Raw genomic sequence first — 23,341 nt, forward strand, 5'->3', positions numbered from 1 at the left:
TCTAATGTTATTTTTTTTATTGTCTCTCCGTTTATCTCCCTAGCCTGGAATAAAACTTTAAACCAAGGAATAAGAAATAAAACTTTTTATTCGAAAATTGAGTTTTTTTTTTTGTTAATTTGTTTTTGACTTGTCTGTGAAAGAAAAGTTGTATTATCTTTGTATTCTACGAAATTCTATACAATTTAGTACTTTAGAAGAAACTGTCTCCGACGTAACCAAAATTTAGATGGATTAAGGCATTAAGAAACAAAAAACTTGCCATGAAACAATGTTGCGAGAAAAAGAAAGTTTATTCAAACAAATTCGAAAGTCCTGTGAATATACTTTTATTACTGAAAAAAAAATCGTTTCCTTATTGCAGCTTGAAATACTGCCAAGACACATCATTAAAAAATCGAAATCCATAATTCGGTCATTACAGTAAAAAACCATTACCTTTGCTAATAACATTTCTACGACACACAATGTTTCGCACATTTTTCTATGAATTCTATCTCCCTTTTATGCGAAACCTCACAGCATGGCCTAATAACTTTTAATACGCCTCTACCATCATTATAGAAACTTTTATAATACCCTGGAGAAGCGGTCGGTTCCAGATTATTACATCTCTAAAAATATACTGATGTAAATTTGAAGGTTGGGGATGTGTTTTCTGTGGTGTAATATGAATATGACTCTATTCAGTACATGCATCAATATATTCGTACGTACCTGGGGACATGATGTATTCGATTATAGCGCATGCTTTAAGATAGAAATGGCTAGCCGTCTATTTACAGCAAAACAAATGTTAAAACTAATGAAGTAAAAGATTTTCTATGAAACGATAGAGATCAGAAGAAGTAAAAAATTAGCTAATTATGTACCGTCGCGTTGTCGTTTATAAAAGCCTAATAACTGGAAATACTAATTTTTTAATTGCTTTTGCAACTAATTTTATTTTTTATTGAAATTGACGTAAAAACAGTAACTATGCGACGAAAAGCGACAAAAAGTTTTGTGACAAATATCTAAAATTCAATTAAACAAATCCAGAATAGCAGCTTCAAATAATGTTCGGGAAACCAATCAGAGAACTAATTAATTATTTAAATGCGAAAATATTTTCAATTAAAATGATAAAAAAGTTTTAAATTACGAAAATTGTTTCGTAAACTATAAAAAATTGAACCGCCATACCATTTTTGTTCAGTTATCGTAATAATACTGTTCCAATTATTCAATGGATACTATTCAAACCAAAAGTATACCCGAAATGATCGCACGAGTCTACCACAAAATTGATAATGTTACCCTCATAGTAGTTTCAATTTTCCAACTAAGACATTGAATCTAAGAGCTATATTATGAGATGTTGACTGTTGAAAAATATTAAAAAAGAGAAAAAGAAATATATTGTTCGTCTCGTATGCAACATACAGCACACAAAAATATAGTGGCATATGTGTGTAAATATAATGCTGCACGAAAGTACATAAAATAATGAAGGGGTGCACAACAAGAGCATTTTTTTCGTAATGGATTACGAGGCGAACACGTCTATTAGGCAATATTATTAAAACATTTAGAACGGATGGAAAAGGCTGGCATATCTATTCATTATACACGGTTGCTATATTAAATTGTCGGCACAAGCTGTAGGGATTGAGAAATCATTGCAAATTAGTTATAATGGGAGGGAAATGCCATTGTGTTGCATTCGATATGATTTATTTATTATATATAGAAGTGAGTGTTTCAAAGTGTTTATTGTTGAAAATTTGAAAGAACGTTATTAACGATTTAAAGGAGAAAAAAATGAATTATAAAAAATAGAAGTACCACTGCCAGGCTCAAAATTGGCACTGATTGATTTTGAATAGTTGATGCAACTTCAATGAATTATTCAAAATCAATCAGAGCTAATTTTGAGTCTTGCTGTGGTACTTTAAATGTTATTATTTACCGAAATAAATTTAGTAGAAAACGCTTGCGTCCGTGCTCAGAAATGTAGACTTAGATTCCCTGAAATATAACGAGAAAATTAATTAATTATATTTTTTATCTACATCTTCGTGTTAGAATAACCGAACGATATCAATTTATTAGTTGGATAAAACATACGGCTGGTAAATCATAGACTACCAAATTGGAATATTACAATTATCGAAATTTTGGTTGTAATGACAATGTATAACAATGACAAAACTAATTATTTCATGTGTCATAAGTAACTCTTCATTCCCATTTGAATATATTAATTAATCATCAACATGATTGATTAGTTCATTACTCAAATTGTTGTAGAATTTTATTGACAATCGTGGCATTTGTGTCACTCCATGTTTCGTTATTTAATTCGATTCATTTGCCTTTTTTGCATTAATAAATAAATCTACCTGGTAGTGCATCGTCTGCTTGACGTTTCACTTTGAGGAAAAATTCTAGCGGATTCGTGTGTACATGATGTTTCGAAAAAGCATAAATCCGATTTTCTAAGGATTTTTCCTTAAATTATTCCGTGATACGTCATGCATTCAATAAAGTAATGCAAATACCAAGAGGTGAGCTTTATTTGCACTAAAAGTGATACATTCACCAAGAACATGAATGCATAAGATATGTACGACTAAAAGTATATCTAAATTTGATTAATAAAACATTTTTCTGATGCACATAAATTATGTATGTACGTAGAAAATGGAAAGGCTGTGAATTTGACTTAAAATTGTTTTGATCACGCAAGCGATATGTATTATGCTTACCGAAGGCGTTTGGATGAACCGTGAAGGAAAAGACTTGTAACGATATAATGTTTAGAAATGAAACGAATTTACGAATTTATGTTAACAGACAGCTAAAGGAATTCAATATTAAACACGTAGGATAGCTTCTTGGAGATTTTTTCTTTTTGTGATTTAAAAAAGAAATCTCATTTCAATCAGCTTTACATTATACGATGGATAAAATTACATTCATACATGCTATATCACACATCCGACATAAATGTATATATGCAATGAAAACGAAATGAGTATAATATCGAAACGATACGATAGTAACCAATTACAATATCTCTTCAACAAATCAACACCCATGATTGTAATGTACATTGACTATAGTCTATTATTATGTTCTCTTACATGAATGAATATGTACATCACTTCATGCTACCTATATTGGAAAAAAATGCCTCATATCAGATATCACAAACATTAAAGTATTTGTTTCGGCACAAAATATACAATCTACTTTCATATGGCCCGTAAAATACCATCATATGTATAACAACAGACTTACATATTGATTCAAATCAAATAAGTTGTCTAATTGGCTTTCATTTGATAATACTTATAATAACAAACACCGAGTCACTGACAAAGACAAATCACTTTTTTCACTTTATTTTTATTTTCCAGAATATGATATGTTGATTGATCTATATCAGCTATCGTCTAAAATCCTAAAAATGTTTATCGTTTATATCTGAAGTAAGAGTACACAGGCTACCATTATTGATATCAACATTTTGTTTGTTGGGTAACTATATCGTATGTAAATATAATTTTAAAGAAAAGTTCAGTATTAAACTGATTCGATCAAACACAATCGTCTTCGAAATTGTTTATTTTGATGTAGACTACAATGTTCCAGTCATTCATCAACAATTCTTTATAATTAGAATTATACATTCAGATGATACTTCTGTTTGCATTGCGACAGTAGGTATATGGCAAATACAATCTCATGTGTCATCCAATCAAGCGTTCAATGAGCTTGAATATGTATAACACCGAATGGGTGCCTTTAATTGCAAACTTCCAGGTCGGATAGAGGTCGGTCGTTAGATTAACGTTTTAATTTCAGTTCAATTCACAAATTGAATCGAAATTTACAAACGATTTAGATAGCATTTTAGTTGATCTGGTGCAACCGTTCATAAACAAGACATTTTAATGAAGTTGTTGTTGAACACTTTCGAAAATGCTGTTAGTAATTACAAGAGAAATAGTGGTCTGCTTCTTGCAACGCTTTCTGTTTGTAGAAAGAGCGCAGTAGAAAACTAAATGCAGAACTGCATTCAATAAGGTGAGCAATTTTTTGAATCTAATTCTTTTGCAAATGGAATAAATTACAGACCAATGCCTCTAATTGCTTCCTACATCTTGACGAATTTCTTTTTACGTTTCTTCAAATGGCCTGAAGTCACAAACTTCTACTCTACCTATAATTGCGCATTTTAAAATCGCACAAAAACTAAATATTCCAAACCAACTCTCAACGTCTCAATATTTCAACACTTTTTCGATTTATACTGTGCAACATTCTTGTATTCATCAGAAACATGCACTGCATGAACTTAAAGAGTCACGTATAATTTGCTCGAAGAAAAATACGTTCAGCGATAGGGATTCCTGTATAATACAGAACCATTTCGTGTTGAATTTTGGATAATATTTCTTGTTGTAAGATATGTGATGTGTACGTACGGTATACCAGAGTTAAGTACACACATTCTCGGTGGCATTAAAATAAGAGCTGAATATTGTTTGTACAGTGTTGTTTTATTTTTATTTACAGAATCGATTAAATTGATTGAAAGATTATTTCATTCGATTCAACCGATGAATCTACAATACTGTTCGCCTGTTTACATTCATGATAGAAGTTTATGAAGATTAATGACAGTCGATGATTCGGATATGAAGCCGATAAAATATTGAATCTTGTCATATCAGCGAAAAAAAATATTTCTATTTGAATATGGTATGGCATGATGGGAGTTTGAGGTGTTTATATGGTAGTATGTATGTAAAATGCGCATATAGTGGAAATAGAAAGTTACGCTGGCTTTGTCAACTTTGAGGAAGAGGCGTACGGTAACATCGCTATGCCTTAGTGGGATTTCTAGAGAAACGTTATATTTCGCGACGACTTCATGAGAAGGCTTGAGTACAATTATAAGGCATCTTTTAGCGATAGCGGCGACAAAAATAAGGGAAGTGCTCTATCTAATGCGTTCTTATAGGGCCAAACAAACACATGTTAAATCGAATGAAGTACTAGAACGATTTCGTTTCGAAAATACTTCTACCAAAATAAGTAGTTGGTTAGTAATTAAAACTTGTGCTTGCCGTCAGTGAAACAGGCTGAAACGATGAAAACGATGAAAAAAATGCAGGTTTATAACATTGTTCATCGCGGTTAAAATCTACAATTCCGCTGGATACGTACAGTGTGAAAGCTTTCTTATATTATATCAACACCGAAGAAGGATATACTTTGCGAAGGTATGGTAAAAGCCCTGCTGATTTCGTTTGCGAATTGATAGAAATTTATTTAAGATCGTATATCTTACCAGAAAATTTGAATATAAAGGTCTTTTTCATATACAAAATGTCGTTGAAAGCACACCGATAACAAGATTGATATACTCATATAAAATTCGAATGTAAAAAAGGCAGTATGTTGTAAACTCTGGGGTTCGGTAGGTTGTTGTTGTTGTAGTTGTTGATATTGACGTTTGTATTGAATTTTGACATTATCTTCTACGCAAACAATGTAATATTGTCACTTGATAGCACATATTGAAAAGCGGGTGCTAAGCATTGAAATCTGTTTTGTCTGATCTACCCTTAAAACGCATCGGTTTCATATGTTTCATATGATTTGCAACGTATAACTTTGACTTGTATTATTATTGGGGTCGAGAGTTTTATATCCCTTTTGATTTTCTGTTGATTGCAATTTTTCATAACACAAACTTCAAATCAAGAGTAATTGCCTCTGGCATTTTACCAATACCAATACTTGACCGGAAGTTTATTCTCGAAAAATTTTCTGTACTTGTCACTTTTTATCTCTTAAATTCAAGTCACATTTCGTTGTTTTTTTTTAAATCGTTGAATCATCAGATATTCGATTTAATACAGTTAAAAAGAGGGCGATATTCGTTATGAGTGGGCTTCAGAAGAAAAATAATTTAGTATACGAAACTGGTGATTTAAATGTCGAACTATATTCAATATACCATTAATGGCCGTCGTGGTGATAAATTTTAAATTATAAGGACCCTAGAGTACAATTTGATGGTAATCTTCACCATACAAAAGCGAAATGCATTTTTTTCCTTCAAATTGTTATACTATTTCAAGTACCCAGCCATGCACGAACACATGAATTCAAATGAATAACAGATCCATTTTTTTTTTCTTTTAACCCATTTTCATCATCCGTAGTTGAAGTGATAATCTTTAAATTATTTTAAAATCAGATTTTTGTTCTATCTATCGAGTGCATTTAAGTTTTCCGTTTCTTTTTTTCTCTATCCATACTTAAACTTTATTCCAACCCTAAATTTCCATTTTTCAATACCAACCAACGGTACTTGTAAAAGTGCTTCTCTCGTAGCCCCATATGGCGCAGAATATATTATTTCAGCGACAATGTTCTCGGAAGAATGAACGGAATCACTGTGGAGATGTATATATATTATAATGTTACCAAAAAAGATATTATTAAAGTATATAAAAAATGACAAATCATACAGCATGGGCGCTATAAAACCAGCTCTTTCACATTTGCTACTAATTTATTTCCATTTTTTTCCTTTCCTCATTGACAGCAATAAAATATGCGTGCAAGTCAAATGGTGAAGCATCAATAATGTTAAATAAAAATAATAAAAATTACTCATTTTCTCTACTGAATGCAGTAGAATTTGCGAAATGGTTTTTAAAATATATCTGAATGTTGTATATTGATTACCTTCCTTTTTTGCGGTGAATTGTGTGTCTGTGTGGGATTTTTAAGAGCATATTATATTTTATTATATAGATGGGTACGATTGAGTGCGATGCAGCGCGGGTTTAAAAAAGCAAAATTATATATTTAAAAAAATAATTATTCATAATAAATAGTAGACATGCATAATGGAATTGCAAATTGCAGCCCGCGCGCGGTCTCCATTCACAATCCAACCATTTTTCAAATTGAACCAGAGCTAGCGCACAGATCCGTGTATGCAACATCATCGATAAATATTTTGCATATAATGTCCGTTCATATGTAGCGATTACCAGACATGTGTCGTTCAAGACTCTCATGTATGTTTCGAGACACGTTGATAATAATTTGCTTATGCATATTCAATATTTTGTAAACAACTTGGAATAAAACAAAATCATATAAATTTCAAATTTTGTATTGTAGGAAAAACCTGCTTCGAAAATCATCGCCCATGCTGTAGCGATATCAAATTTTTCATTTTAATTTTCTCGTTGTGTGATCAGGTTTATTCATTCGGTATACTATTCTTGTAGTTATATGTGGAGCATTGTCACAATGATATATCCACATACACATTATTGTATATATAAATTGCTTCCATCTATATCTGTGTACATTGGCAATCTATATAGAATAAAGAAAATGGTACATTTTGCACCATATGGAGGTACCAGAAGTGAAATCACTTTTTGAAGTTCTTTTATGGGGTAGGAAGAGAAATATACAGGTATATAAAATGGTTCGTATAGGTGCATAAAATGTTCTCAAAATACCATTATGCCGTCGTCTTTAAATAGTAATTTTTGTAAGTGGAAGTAAAAATCATTATCATAAACATTGTCAAGAAGTGCATTTTAAAAAGCAATTTGTCGTCGTTAAAGGTGGTTTTTTATGTTTCAGTGTTCGTGCTTTCTTTTCAAACTCTTTTTTCTTAAACTACTTTTAATATAGATGAAAGTTTTAGACTCGTACTCGAGATATTAACGATGTGTGAAACGTTTTATTTAAAACTTTTGCTTCGAACATCAAAGCGTGTATTTAAAAGAAATGGATTATTGGAGCAACTACCTCGGTTTTTTGCGTTTGGCAGTTATGGATATTTTTATGTTCGAATAGGGCTCATGAAACTCTAATTATTCATTCGCTTTTGTTACACGTCTGTTAAGAAGCTTTAGTTCCGTTAGCAATGAGCTTTATCTTGAAGTGAATAGCAATTCATCAGTATTGATCTGAATTATTTCCGGAAGAATAACCTCTAATAATAAAGACTTAAGTATGTTAAAAAATAAAATGGATAAAATAATTAGCATATCTGAATATTTCAAGCATATTACGAAACAGAAAGGCCATCATTCACTCTTGAAGTGTGTAATAATTTAATATTATAAGTAGCTAGTAAATAGAGCATTTCATAACTCCAAATTCCTTAAAACTTTTGAATGATACACTGTGACAACTGTCACCTCGTTCCATTCTGCACCACTTTGTGAAAGCCGTAACATAAAAAACCATTACATTTTCTACTTTTGGAAAATTATACGACCGAAAATCTTCACCTAGAAGAATAACTTAAGCAGAAAATCTGACGGATTAATTTGAAATGAAAAGCTTTTCATGAAAATGAAACGACAAGAGAACGCTATACTTAAGCGCAATAAAATGTAATATCATTTCTCTTTATATTTGCAATAAATGTAAAGTTTTTGCGAAAAAATTAATTATGGATTTCTTTTTCCTTTTAGTTCAAACGAATCGCTGGCTGTTCCATTTTTTTTCTTTGGACTCGCCGTTTTCTGTTATAACTGAATATCTAGTTGTAAATGTTTTCGACTATTTTCGTTTAATTTATGAATTATGTTACTAAATAAATGAAAAGACGCAGATATGATTCCATGAAATCCGAATATTTGCTTATGAGGAAAAATGTTTCGCATTTACTTTGTAAGGGGAGAATGGAGAATTGTATCGTTGCTATGAAAACAGGAAAAATGTTGCTATATGCGATTCATTTCGCAGACATTGTTGCACAAATATTTTAATAATACAGTTGTTGCAACAACTGAAAATTTTTAATAAAATTCCTCGAACTCTTTTTCACAATTTTATAGGATTCCACGAGTCTTTCAATTGTCAGATCTGCTATTCCTTGATATCGGGCTGGTGGAAATTTAAATTAAACTTTTACATGCCTCCGGGAGGCATTTCCTCCCACTACTCTCTATTTACTTATTTTTCCTAATCTTTGATAGATCTTCCTTATTTTTGACTTAACAAAATTTTCCTCATAAAAAATAGTTATCGCCAAAATATTTTAATTAAAAAAAAATTGGTCAGTCCGGAACATGATCACTGTGAGTTAAAAATTTTTTTTTTATTCGACCTCTAGTGGTCATGAAATGCTTTTAGTGATTTTTGTAGATTACCACGAGTGAGAATAACATAACAAGAAAATATTTCGATGGGAAAATTTTTAATTAGATCGATTTTTCTTTTTTCTTTTTTGACCTACGGGAAGCTTCGAAGACTGTTTGGACCCTACTGGTGACTTGTTTGATCACAAAAATATAGTTGCTGTTTAGCCTGAGGTCTAAACACCGATACTAATCATGATATACATGACTACCAACAAACATCTTTTATGAAGCAAAGTCATTCAACTAGGTCGCTGCGAATTTGAAAGGCCCTATCACACGTGGATGATTTCTATTTTGTCTGCGGTCGCAATTATCTTCAGTGTGTGAGGCTTTTGAAACAGAATATTTGAACGAGTGTGAGTTTTCCAGCCAGAGTGAAGCAAGGGCCGTAATTCACATGAGTTTTATTTATTCAAGAGGTAAGCAAGAAAAGTGCTATCTTTTCGGTGCTTTTTAGTAGACTCTTATTTATTGGGAGTAAAACATCGCTCGCTGAACCTAAAACTCATAGCCTTATTTGTTTCTTCAGAAAATTAAATTAAATTTGAGTAAAATAGCGGATTCTAAACAGCCAGTGAAAATAAGAGAGTTGCACAATAAATCATGTAGCAAAATAGACCATTCTTGCATCGCTTTTTCGTGTGACTATAATTTTCTGATCTTAAAAACACCATCGGTGTGATTCCAATTCTGAATTATATCCACTGCGCGTTCTTGCCGTTCGTGAACTAATATGTAGTCATTCAAAAGTGTTTTTTTTACTAAACAACATTAACTTCTACACTTAGCTTAAAATCATTCTGCAATTTCTTAGCTAATAGCCGATCAAATAAAATCCTATAACCGGAACATCCAAACAATCGTTCATTACGCTTCGTGCGTAATGAAAAGTGAAAATTTTCTCAACGAATTCATTTCTTTCGATCAAAACAATCAACAAATTAGTACAAATTAATCAATTAGTTATTTTACCAATGGTGTTATTTATGACAACACAAACATGTGTTTTAAGGTCGCGATTTTATTAGCATTCCGTTTATCTTCTCTTAAATAATGCATAACATACAGTTACAGAATCGAAGTTAAGTATGTATCTACTCCACATCAAATACAACACCGGTTATACATATCGTGGCGCCCATAATTATTAAACATGAGAAATGCATTTAAATCGTAAATCAACCTGAAGCCGGTATACCTGTTTTGCATAATAAATGAAATTATTCTCGTCATGATAGTATTTTCGTATTCAGTCTGAATAAAACCGTTTTTACCACACACCAAAATGATATACCAAACCTACCTGACGTCATATTATAAAAAAAAACACACACACCGTACCGTATACACAAGTTGAGAGTTTTATCTCAATTTACGTTTGTTTGGTGCATTGTATGTGCAATGGCAATATTTGGAAACTTAGTGAATGCAGAATGGTATGAAGGTTATTCAGTTGATTCGAAATTGTTGAAAAATGCTAGGGTATGCTAGTTGGTATACTTTTAGAAGTATTTTTGCTATTTTGTTGGTTCGAATAACAAGCGACCCAACGAATTTCTCGAATCCCAGATCTATCGACGCTATACCTGAAAATTTGCATATATAAACATCTGCATTCTCTTTTATTGTTAAGTTCTGATGTGAATACTGAATTTTCCGAAGCTGGCAAAAACAATTTTTAAAATCTTCGAAAACGGTTTGTTTAAACAACCAAAAAATTGGATTCTAATCAAGATGCAAATATGGAAAATTCAACACAACATAAAATTGCAGCAAAATGAAATTGATTATTTGACTTATGAATTCCCTGGCAAATAATCGGTACATGAAAAAGTCTTGAATTTTATTTCCGGCTCTTGTAAAATTGAACGAACGGATCAACTTTGCACTAAATAAAAAATATCTGGTAACCAGCATTGTTGTAGTACACAAATTATTTAAAAAAAAACCCTGGCTTGGTTAGAATGGTTTGCCCTAGACTGTTCGGATCTGCTGTTAACGCTAACATTATTATCGAATTTTTTACCTCTATTTTTTGTAATTGTTGGGTAAATACGAATTAAATCCCCGGCATCGTTGTTAAAATAAAAAGTATATCACAGACATACTTCGTTTACGAAATGTTGCACACGAGCTTTGCTCACGTGTGTATATTGGACTTTTCCGTTTGATTTTCTTACTCCTTTTTTTCAATTTTCAAACAATCATTTCGTTTAAAATTGAAAATTACTTGGTCTTTAAGATTTTGTATTATGCGCCTCAGTCGTCTGAATTGATCACTATACCAGAATATGGCTATCCAGACATTCACAAGAAAGTTTAATAATTTTGTTTATGAAAATGGAAGTTTATAAACATTTTATATAAACAGTCGACGATGAATAAGGTGTCGGTGAAGGAGGACACAAATGAAAAACTCGCAAGAATATTTGGTCACAGTTAACCTACTGTGTATTAGTGTATCGGGATATCAATGCAATATATATTATGTACCTGTTGCCAAGATTGTTATTTTGACGTGTAGGACATTATTGCCAGAGCCAAAGGCGTGGGCAATAATGCCTACACGCCAAAATAACAGTCTGGCAATAGGTGCATACCATATTTTATCTGTCGAGAGCAGATATATCGAGATAAGTAAAAACTCCCTAGAGAGATAAGCTCGAGATTATCGTTCTAGACAGATAAAATATATTACTTCTTTCGTTTGAAGTATCGCCTAACGTTTAATACAAATGCTTTTACTTCATTTGTTTTAACATATAATTAATTATCTTCATTTATTATCGTTGTTGTTGTCGATAACAGATTTATTTTCAGAAATAATTATACTGGAAACTACTTATTTATTAGAGATTACTGTACCTATGCTAGAACATGCATTATTATTAAGTAATATTTTTCGATACCTATTCGCTTACACTTTCGACATGTACCAGACCCACCACTGCAAATATAATATGGATAACTATAGTTAGTATAATATACGTTACCTCAAGAGATTACTGCGTATCATGTATAGCATCACTATGTAAAACAGTCTCAAAATTGTATTTTAAGATAAAAATGAAGAAGACATAGGGCAGACTTGAGAGGGAGGAAAATTAATAATGAAAGTTTATTGGAAAATGCTTTAGTAGTTATTACATGTTGAGTTTATGGTTAAGGTATTTTCTACTGGAAAGTTATGTATCAAAAGTTTGAAAATTCATGCGGAAAAGAAGTTTTCTATTAAAAAGAACAACATTTTCTTCATAATCATAATTCCTCGATGAATACTTGAAGCATTTATTACCTGTCTCAATAAATAGGAAAAATCTTCCTGCCATTGTTGGTTTTGTAATAGTTTGATATTTAAGCCGCCAATCTAAGGTTGAAGTTTATTTAAGTTTTTATAGAAAATAATAAGGAAAAATTGGAATATGCTCTGAAATATAAAAGGAAAATAGTAAACGAATAGAGTATAAAAGGCAATAAAGTTACTGAAAGAGCTACTTCAATCGAATGAGGGCGGAGAATTCATTTTTACAAAAATAATGAAAAAAGTATGATAAACGGTTCAACGGTTCAACGATTTTACATTAACATTTATTTTACGAGAAATGTTTTAATAAAATGTATTTACTTTAACTGGCCATCCGGATGCTTTGGCTAGAAGAAAATAATAAAATAGAAATCAATATGACCAACATGAACATTGTACGACCAAACTGTAATTCTGAAACTCGAAATATTAAAGCCCAAGGGACTTGAGAATGAATTCTGTTTAATCAATTCGTATGTATAGCGTAGCATATGTTACGTAAGAAAATCACAGAAAATCACCTATTCTACATTATTCTAATAGTGCTCAGCAGATTGTTGTTAAATAAAAATTTAATTGATTTTTCGGAGGTGAAAATCATTTTCAGTTGTTAGTAACAAAAAGTATTTATATTCCAGGGTGTAATGCTGCAACATAGATGAATAATGTTTGTTAAGAATTGAGAAAATGAAAACAAAAATAATCTACACTCAAGTATAGTATACCTCGCTATCTCTAGACTGTAGCGGAATGTTTGTTTTCTTTTGTCTCTCCTGAAAAGAATATGCAAATGTGCATTTCGCTGTTAGCATATAAATTGCTTTTAACATTTAATAGTTTTTAATTACAAGCGAAGCTTGCCTAAAGAAATAGTTTAATCACGACTCGGTTGCACCGTACATAATAATGAATTTTAATCCATCCGTCTATTTTACTCCATTTCAATATTTTCTTCTTTCGGCTGTGTTATTCTTCCTTTTTGCAGCATCTCGTTACGTTGGGTTTTTGTTACAAGAACTAAACTCAGTGAAATGAGCGCAAAACATTGTATACAAAACGCTAACTGTTCTACAGCTAAAAAATATCTTTAATTTCTTTAAGTATAACAAAACAGCGCATAATATGTGCATTGAAGACATTGAATGAAAGTATGATCATGAAAATGAATATTGCAAAAACTCACTTTAATGTAAATACAATTTTTTTTTGTTAATAATGCTTAGTATAAGTACAAGCTACAATGTGTACGGTGTTCGGTGATATAATGGAAAAGTAATTAATAAAGTTTAGACTGTAAATAACATCATTTAAGTTTGCAGAAAGTAAACATGTAAATTGAGTCAAATTTCCATCAACAAACACGGTATATTGGTTTATGTGTGTACTTAGTTACCGAATATATGGTACACAAAAAGCTACACAGCAAAGGGTTTGTATCAGCCAAAATAGACGAGTATGTACAAAGTGAGAGAGAGAGAAGTAAACCCCCAAAAATTTTAGATTGAAACGGAAATTGATATTGAAAATTAGTTGAGTCTCGCTTGTTTTCTCTTGATCGAATTAAGAACTTGTTACGCATTGTCAGGAAAAAATTTGAATATTAGATTAATGGACCAAAAACCCTCCTTTTAGTTAATGTTTGCCATCAAGACACGTGTTAACTACACGAGTTTGCACTTGCCTCCCCAAAGGCAAATAAAAATTTTAGAGTGAAAAATATGAAAGTCTTTAAAGCACCCTATGTCGTCAAGATGCTAAAGTTGTTGGAGGTCGTTTTTTATGAGTCGATTGAATTTAGCTGTAGTAAGTGTATTATATGATCAATCTAAAATTAAAAATATTAAATACAATGCCCAACACCATCCTTGATGGGGTTTGTTGTAGAGTTGCAAAATCACATTTAAAATTTCACATAATTAAAATTATGTTAATTTCATTAAATGAAATCGTACAAAGTTGGTTTTCTATTTGTTTCAGTGCTTCGTGACGACTTTAGGTCGGAGCCAAAAGACACAAGGGTGGCTGCTGGAGAAACAGCATTATTAGAATGTGGACCACCGAAGGGACAGCCAGAACCCACCATAAGTTGGAAAAAGGTATTAACTTTTGATTATTCCATTCTTTTTTTACTATTCAAAAAGAAAACTTTTTCGTTTGGCTATTCAAACATAGAAAAATTTAATTACGTTTTTATACGGATTTCTTTCCGTTTGCGGATTTAAAATTGTAATATGAATTTTGAATGTGTTTTTCTTCTTTTTTCCATCATCAAACAGGATGGTATAATTCTCAACATTGAAGAGCAGAGGGCACATATTCATAATCCTTCGTCACGAATGAGAATAGTTGACGGTGGAAATTTATTATTGAACGATGTTCGCCCGCTGGATGAAGGGCGATATCAATGTGTGGTGCAAAATGTGGTTGGAACGAGAGAAAGTTCGTCGGCAAAATTAACCGTTCAAGGTATGTACATATAATGTCATTAATCAACTAAAGATATTGAAGGATTTTATGAATAACAAAAAAAAATTTAAAATTTAAATATTTTTAATCATTTTTTGCAACACATAAAATTCTTTAACCAAAAATTTATAGTAAATATTCCGAAGATCCATTGAGAAGAAATAAATCACTCGTTTGGACAGGTCTACGTTTTCAAACATCGATTCAAAAACACCTCAAAAATATACGTACCTACCGTCATTTATATTCACTTTTCGTTTTCGTTTTCTTGATTTCATTTTATTCACCAAAATATATATTTATGCAAACAGTTTCACCGAAACGAATTTCGAGCTACCTACACTTTATTCTTTATATTTATCCAATAATTCATGCATCTTTTCTTTTATCTGAGGTTTCATATACACAAGACCAAATAAATGGACTTAAAAGATTTATGTCCAGATAGTAAACGAATAAAGGTATAAAAAGGGTATGGCAGTCTGTTCAAGGTATATATATTACATTGAATCGTCATCAAAAATGATACGAAAGGAAGGGAAGAAAGGAAAGAACGTATGGTGATGGAGTGGGTATTGTTTTCAGTATTACCAATTTATAACATCTGTAGATCAATATTATAGGTGTTGGCACGAGCACTCTTTCACGTTAGATTTGAATTTTGAGGATGTTATTAGTGTTGTACAGGAGTTTCGGACTCATAAATCACATCAATTTTACTGTTTCAAATTACATTTCTCCCCTTTACTTTAAAGAGTCGGTGTGCAATTATCCAATGGCTTATAGTCTTCTTCCAATGGCTTATAATTAAAGTTACAATTTGAACGTAGTTTTCGTAAAGGTGTAAAACCATTTCAAGTAAGTTTAACTAATTGTACCGGTCGCTGCTCGAAAACAACTCTCCTCTTGTAAATAGTTATTTGTTCAACGAGAGAAGAAAAGGTAAAATTGCATTTTGAAGGTCTTTTCCTAGTTTTTCCTCGAGGTAAAAGCAACGTTTCTCACAACAAAGGCTTCCGAAGTTTCAGCGGAAGGGAGAAAATGACTATTTTCTTGCCTGCGTTGTCACGAAGAAATCGAGGCTTGCCGAGACTGATAGTTTTAAGTGTGTACTCTATTTTATCACATAAGAAAAAACGAGACGCCAACATAGAACTGGAGTGTTTGACATCCGAACATCGCGCGTATGTGATAATAGTAGATTATTCACCTCTGTCCACATGTTTATTTAGTCACTTGAGGAGTTATTGCATGAGCCGAAGGCGAATGGTATAACCCCAAGTGTCTAAATAAACATTTGGACAGAGGTGAATACGCTATTTTATCTACCGACGACGGCGAAATAATAGCACTTTTTCACTGCTATTATTTCACCTAGGTAGATAAACGTTTTTACTGCACTTCGTTCGCTTACATTTACTCGCGTTATTAAGTCTATGTCCTGTAATCCAAAAACTCCCTGGTCAACCAAATTTATTTGCGAATAGATTACTGGACATGACATGAGAAAATTATTTATTTTGGCAAAGTTCTCCTCTCAAAATAATAACCACAAAACATTTGGAGACAATACAATTCGAGCTTTTATAAAATGAATAGCTGGTGGAAAGCCCCAACAAGGTCAGTCGAAATAAGCTGTGTTCTCGCTATGTGCGAATACCATTTTTATTTGTAATCTGATTTAATTGTACCGTCGACCCCAACGCTTACAGCTTTATAGGGATATACCAGGATTAACGTTCGTACGATTTATGTTGCTGCTGGACGCTTGAGACGGCTTACATAATAGACAGACTAAATCACGATCCATTTTATTAATTTCTTGGAAGATTGATCGAGTGAACGTGCATAAAGAGCGTATCTCATAACATTTTATGAAAACGTCCATTGTGAACGAGCAGAAGAAAAACTATTGATTAACGTATCCGAAAGTCTTTCCAGCGATTAATTTTCCTCTTTGGCTGATTTTCGGTTTTTGTTTATATATTAGATTTGAAACACACCATCCATACCCGAAAGGTTAATTAGATAATCTGACACAATGAATTGCTACAAATAACCTCTAACTTTTTCCCTCCATACAACTAATCTGTTGCCATAAATAATTTTCAGATAAAATGGAAAACAAAAAAAAAACCAAACAAAAAAATCTCTTTTGCGATCAGAAAATGAATAATGTGCTGCTGACACCTAGCATATGATGCAATAATTCACTATGCCATTAAATCGGATGTGTATCAAATACACAACAACTCCACAAAAAAACTATATAGTGAATGTTGAACATATTTTATTCTAACACGTGTCACATATTTTCAGTGGAAGAACATAACATAAATGCTTTTTATTACCTTATTTTTTCACTATCGTTTGTCATAGTCAAACGAGACGACTAAAAATACCCATCCATAGAATACTACATATTCGAACGTGAATGAGAAGAAATGATTTTTCTCTCTAAATTTTCGTCTTTTTCATTCTTTTCAGTTAAACCGTTTTTTAATAAGGAACCGGCTGACATAACGGTGTTGGCAGGAAAAACTGTTCAATTTCATTGTTCGGTTGGCGGTGGTAAGTTTTATATTCTCGACGATATTGCTAATTTCTTGCATTTTTTTGGGATAAATTATTTCAAACTTTTATTCTCTACTTAAGACCCCGTTCCACAAATTTTATGGAGAAAGGACGATGGAAATATGCCAGTTGGGAGGTAATTTCTTTTTCATGTTTGATGCATAGTACAGTGTTAACCATCCACCATTATGATTCTTTTTGTTGTATACGTTCAATATACGAATTGTGAATAATTTTTTTTTTTTTTTTGGATAGCTACACGGTAAAAACATAGTTTAAACCGAAAACACACGAGCAATTTTGAGTTGCGAAGATCGATAAATATGCTGCGTTTTCCATTGTTTATCCTTTTTCCATTGTTTATCCTGTGGTGAATATCAAATAACAATGGAAAACGCAGCATAATTGTCGATCTCAGCAACTCTAAATTCGTGTGCTTCAGGGCTTAACGCTGAAAACGCACGAAGCATCGAACGTATTTCGAGCAATTTTTTCTTTGTGCTTTGAAATGTAACTTTAACAAAGAAAATTTTGATTTTGTGTGTTTTCAGCATAAGACATTCGGAAATGGAAAAGAGTTTGATGTACTCTGTGACCATAAATAATGGAAAGAACACTGTTCATGATATCTGTGTCTAAAACTTTCGTGTATAAACTTACGCTGATAGATTTTCATGTGGTTTTTCATTTATGACCGCATTTTTTCCCCGTGTAGACTATAATTCATTGTACCTTTAATTTCCATTGTGTTCACGATAATTCTACCATAAAAATTCGCACAAAAGCCACATAAAAAAAGGAAGAGAGAAATCTATTAACCTTATTTTTCAGGGCTGACATAATGGAAGCAGATAAAAGTTTGCTAATAAAAAACGTGCAGCCAGCCGACGAGGGGATTTACATTTGTGAAGCACATAATAGCGTTGGTCAGATAAGTACTAAGGCTCAACTTGTTGTGAATAGTAAGTTTAAGTTCTCTTGTTATACAAACTATAAAATAAAACAAACAAAATAAAACTTAGAGAACTCAAACAATTCGAAGCGAAAATCAAACATTCCATTATTGCACTCGCTGGTGCTGTTCGTATAAGTATTGGATATTCTGAAAAACGACTTCTCGATTTCTTTGGCTTTCATTCGCATTCTTTATGTTTGCTCTTTCGTTTACCAAAATAACAGAAAATTATACAAAACTGTTTTTGTTGCCATGTCTGTGGATGTTTTTGTTCGAAAATTTCCGCAAATGGGATATTCTTACTTGTTTGTGCGGCTTTGAACGTCGTTCTGAAGTTTGTTCAAAATTCAATTAAGAGTTTCTTCGGTAATCTACAGAAAATTTGGTATTATAAAACACTTAGACGGGGCGATGTGGGAAATTGTCTAGTGTAATCATTTAACACTTTCATTAGTGTTCAACAAAGCATCAAATAGCGCAATGATATTTCAAATTCTTCGTGTAGTTCCACCTTTTGTGCTAAAAATTTGAATTCATTTTTGCTCATGCCGTTGTAAACATCTGCCTTAATGTTACTAAAAACTTTATACACAAAAGAATTGACACTGTTCACCGAATGCCAAAAACCTCAATGGCATTCCCAACCCAAAAAAAAATTAAATTAAAAATTTCGCTTACACAATCTATCCACAATCATGACGCTTCAATCTTAATTCATTTCACATTGTAAAAGGAGTTTGAAACCCATCCAATGTTAACGATGGCATGTGATCAAAAAAAAAATGTCGATTGGAACGGTCGGAACGTAGAGGTGCTATACATTCGAAGCATTTTGAAAATGAAATAAAAGAAACGGTCAATCCAAAATAAATGAAACAAAAACGATTCCTTCCGAAGAATTTTAATTTAATCTGTTAAGATGACATGCCAACAATGTAGCATTACATTTTCAATAATGTGTATCGTAAATATTCATGTCAAGTATTTAGTCAGGAAATATTTACTGTTCCTACAGCAACAGATAATGCGATTACATTACAAGCCTTAATAAGATTACCTTTAATAACTTTTTGAGGACATTCTTGAAAGAATTCAAGTAGTAAATATCAACTATCAATTCACGTACCGGACTGATAATAATCTCCTCTCATGTGGTTTGAAGTGTGGTGCCACTTAAATAATAGTGGTAGTACGAAGGCGCAAGCTACAATGATTTTGTCTGTGGCTTTTCAATGAAGGGTAGTGCCCACATCATGACGAAGTTCTGTCAACTTATTAAAGTTTTCAAGCTAGCGACAAATTGTGTACCTTTTAGGACATGCGAACCATGTAGAAACGGGCCATCTCCTATCGACAACGACGACAATATTAAATGATAATCCTCCATAATACTGCTTTGCCCACGTAAAGAATCCCACTTTCATATCTAAGCTATTACTGGTATTTTTCTCCATTCCCCTGATTTCCCTCATTTCGTATGCTATTTCAATTGGCGAATGAAAGAAATCACCAAGAAGAACAGTTTAGATATAAGTAGAATTTTATACGTGTGTAAAAATGTATAGCTCTAAGTGTATGATAGAAATATTGAAGTGATAGACTTTGTCTCGAACACCTAGCAGATACTTTGCACAGAACGTTTAATGTATCTCCCCATTACCAGTAATACTCATCCGAAGAAGTTGCTCCTTCTTATCAACATTCATTGTTAGTCACCACTCGACCTCTTTCACAAATAAAAACTTGTGTCGTTTTAAAAACTGATTGAATTCCCAATGTACGTCTAATAGATGCATCGACCCGTTACGACTTATCACCCACAATACCAGGTGAAATCGTTGTGGAAATAGAAACGATTTTTTACAATAAATGCCTGACTACATTTCAGTATTGAATTTCCACAGCAAATAAATTATTTTCTCCACACAGCTCTACATAAGTGGTGTGTTAGTGCTATAATGTGATTTTGTAATAATTTTTTTTTCCGGTATCGATTAAACATCAATGTTTGTGTAACTTGAGCATGTTACATACATGAAAGAGACTAAGAAGCGAAAAGGGTACTTTTTTAAGTGGTTAATTGCCGACTCGTGACTAAATAATGATAGTGGTTATTAGGTTTCAGGTTTATGCTATTACCATTGAGTCGCGTATAGGTCGTACATGTGAGTACATTTACGGTAAATATTCTCTTCACATAAGTATGGGAAAAATTGGAAAAGTTGATAACGACCAAAGTACTCCAGTCGGTATAATACGAACTCTTATTATTGACATTATACTCCACAAAAAGGTTATGCCACATTTTATTATGATCCATAACAAAGTTTGCTTATAACTGATTTGGGAGCGAATTTTCTTATTCTATGTAATTTGCTGTATTACAGACTAAATCCTCAAATGCACACCAAACATTTTTGGCTAGAAGAAAAAAAAAGAAAAGGAAAATTTTCGATTTTTATTGTTACATAATGTTGTTTTTGTTATGCTTTACAACTATGTCATAAAGTTCGAGTTATTAAACTTAACGATCATTTAATCCGATATATAATCCGAACCAATAAATTATTACATTTATTTTTATATTTTGTTTTATTGTCGCGTCGCGTTTCTCTAAATAGTATGTAGGTTATTTATTATCATGAGATTGGGATTACGGAAGATTAAAATAATTGTTTTACGTAATATACATGGAAATAAAATATTGAATTCGGATTTTGTTTCTTTGTTTGGGAACAATTACCAGTGCCCAATACGGAAATATTAAGAAGATATTTATGTTTGCCGAAGAATTTGTGCAATGTTCTGCAATACGGTTAGGGTTGAAAATGGGAGCAATACAATTTTGTACCATTTGCCTCCCTGTTATTGGTCCGACAATAATTATTTTAGCTAGTGTACAATGTGATTAAGTTGTCTTCAATTATGACTTCCTAAAAACTTGTCAGGTTGTGTACACATAGAACGACTATTCAGGAGATAATTTTCAACAGGACTTTGATTGTGACACGTTTTTTTACTGCATTTCATCAAAATGAAGGGGGTCTTTTCAGCTTATCCCACTGAAAACGAACGATTTATCAAGGGATTATGAATTTATTCCCGCTCAATTAAAAAATGATAATTTTTCATGTCCAACCAATTAGGGTGAATTTCAATGTTATATTTTTCGGGATGACATTGATGGAGTTAGCCTTGACATATATGTGGGAGGAATAATTTTCATTTTGAACACCAACATTGTCACAAACCACAAATTTTAACGATCGTCAGTGAAAAATGGCATTATATTAAATCAGGACCGGTAGTATGTTGTGCTCGATGTTGTGATAAATAAAATTATAATTTCGATTAGAGTATTTCACATCAGAGTCTGTTGATATGGGATATGGAAAAATGTCGAAGAATTTAGTACGCGTACGCCTTCAACTACAACCACAAATTTGGTTAAATTATTGAATATTCTGTTCAAAGTTCGAATTGACTTAAGTTTTCGTGGCCGAACCTACATGTTTCATTCAAACATTATTTTTTCATAGCTCAACCTAGCTTCACAGTGAAACCACAAGATCGGAAGATTGGTTTGAATGGTGTAGCAACATTCGATTGTGTAGCTCAGGGTGGCCCACCACCGTCTGTATTTTGGAGCAAAGAAGGGTCGCAGATGTTAATGTTTCCGAATAATTCGTATGGTCATATTCACGTGACCAGTTTGGGAACATTACAAATTCGCGGCGTACAAAAGGAAGACGCTGGCTATTTTGTGTGTTCAGCGTTAAGTGTGGCTGGATCAGCAACAATAAGAGCGTTTCTGCAGGTAAATGTCGATAGATCGACTACTTTTGATTAAAAATATCAAAACTGATTTCCCCCATAAAGGTAACGTCAATAGACGACATGCCTCCACCAATTATCGAACTTGGACCGTCCAACCAAACGCTTCCCGTTGGCAGTGTTTCAATTCTACCGTGTAAAGCTACGGGCACACCCACTCCACGCGTACGCTGGTACAAAGACGGAATGTTGCTACAAACCAGCGAACGTTTGGCTCACGTACATAGCGGTTCATTAAAAATTGATAGTAAGTCATTGTCAATTAACTCGCAATTATTATGCAGGCAACAAATTATGCAATAATTCAATTCGTTTAGATTTGCAAATCAGTGATTCTGGCCACTACACCTGTACAGCCAGCTCGGAGAGTGGCGAAACTTCATGGTCTGCATCGTTAACTGTAAGTACATGGGAAAACATATCAAAATAGTTAGGATGTATGCATGCACATTTTAGGGCAACAGTACTGTTTGTTCTATCTATGTTCGTATATATCATGATAATATAAACACCTCCAAATTCACCCATAGCTACGTCTGATGCATAATCATAATGTATTCCATTTACGTATTCCGAAATGTATAACAACATTGTAATAAAGTACAAAATACATTATAGAGGTTAAACGTGAACATACATATAACGTCGGCTCAACTGAAGAGAACTGTTCAGCCGAATTCTGTACAGGAACTTTGGGTAGTTAACTCGAAACCTCTCCCGGGAACCATTCGTTGTATTGCATATATTGACTTCTATTTTTGTATACGTCTGAACATAAACCATCTAGTTGGGAGCTCCAACTCGGGACTATTTTGTGCATTTAACCAAAAGCGAAAAAAATTAAAATAAAAAGCAAACACACACGAAAAATGTGATAATTTATTGTACGACTTCAGAGAGTTGGGATAGAATCGCGTTTTATGAATTTAAAATTCGTTTTTGTGTAAAAATATCATGAATTTACACATATCTGATTAATGTTGCATTTTCAAGCACAAATTTAGTTGAATCATGGCAATC

The 23,341-nt window shown here is 32.5% G+C and overlaps 1 protein-coding gene across 3 annotated transcripts in view; it reads left to right on the forward strand.

The window, feature by feature from the left end:
- LOC119081719 (roundabout homolog 2) overlaps positions 1–23,341 on the forward strand; it is a 92,098-nt gene that overhangs the window by 43,732 nt on the left and 25,025 nt on the right. For all 3 annotated transcript variants that reach the window (XM_037190858.1, XM_037190859.1, XM_037190860.1), the window contains exons 5-12: positions 14,470–14,588; positions 14,769–14,958; positions 17,446–17,529; positions 17,614–17,668; positions 18,364–18,494; positions 22,027–22,304; positions 22,367–22,568; positions 22,639–22,721. In XM_037190858.1, the coding sequence (XP_037046753.1) occupies positions 14,470–14,588; positions 14,769–14,958; positions 17,446–17,529; positions 17,614–17,668; positions 18,364–18,494; positions 22,027–22,304; positions 22,367–22,568; positions 22,639–22,721 (1,142 nt within the window). The remainder of the gene's footprint in view (positions 1–14,469; positions 14,589–14,768; positions 14,959–17,445; positions 17,530–17,613; positions 17,669–18,363; positions 18,495–22,026; positions 22,305–22,366; positions 22,569–22,638; positions 22,722–23,341) is intronic.

The sequence above is a fragment of the Bradysia coprophila genome, unplaced genomic scaffold (assembly GCF_014529535.1).
Source record: "Bradysia coprophila strain Holo2 unplaced genomic scaffold, BU_Bcop_v1 contig_358, whole genome shotgun sequence".
In the NCBI taxonomy this organism is placed as follows: domain Eukaryota; kingdom Metazoa; phylum Arthropoda; class Insecta; order Diptera; family Sciaridae; genus Bradysia; species Bradysia coprophila.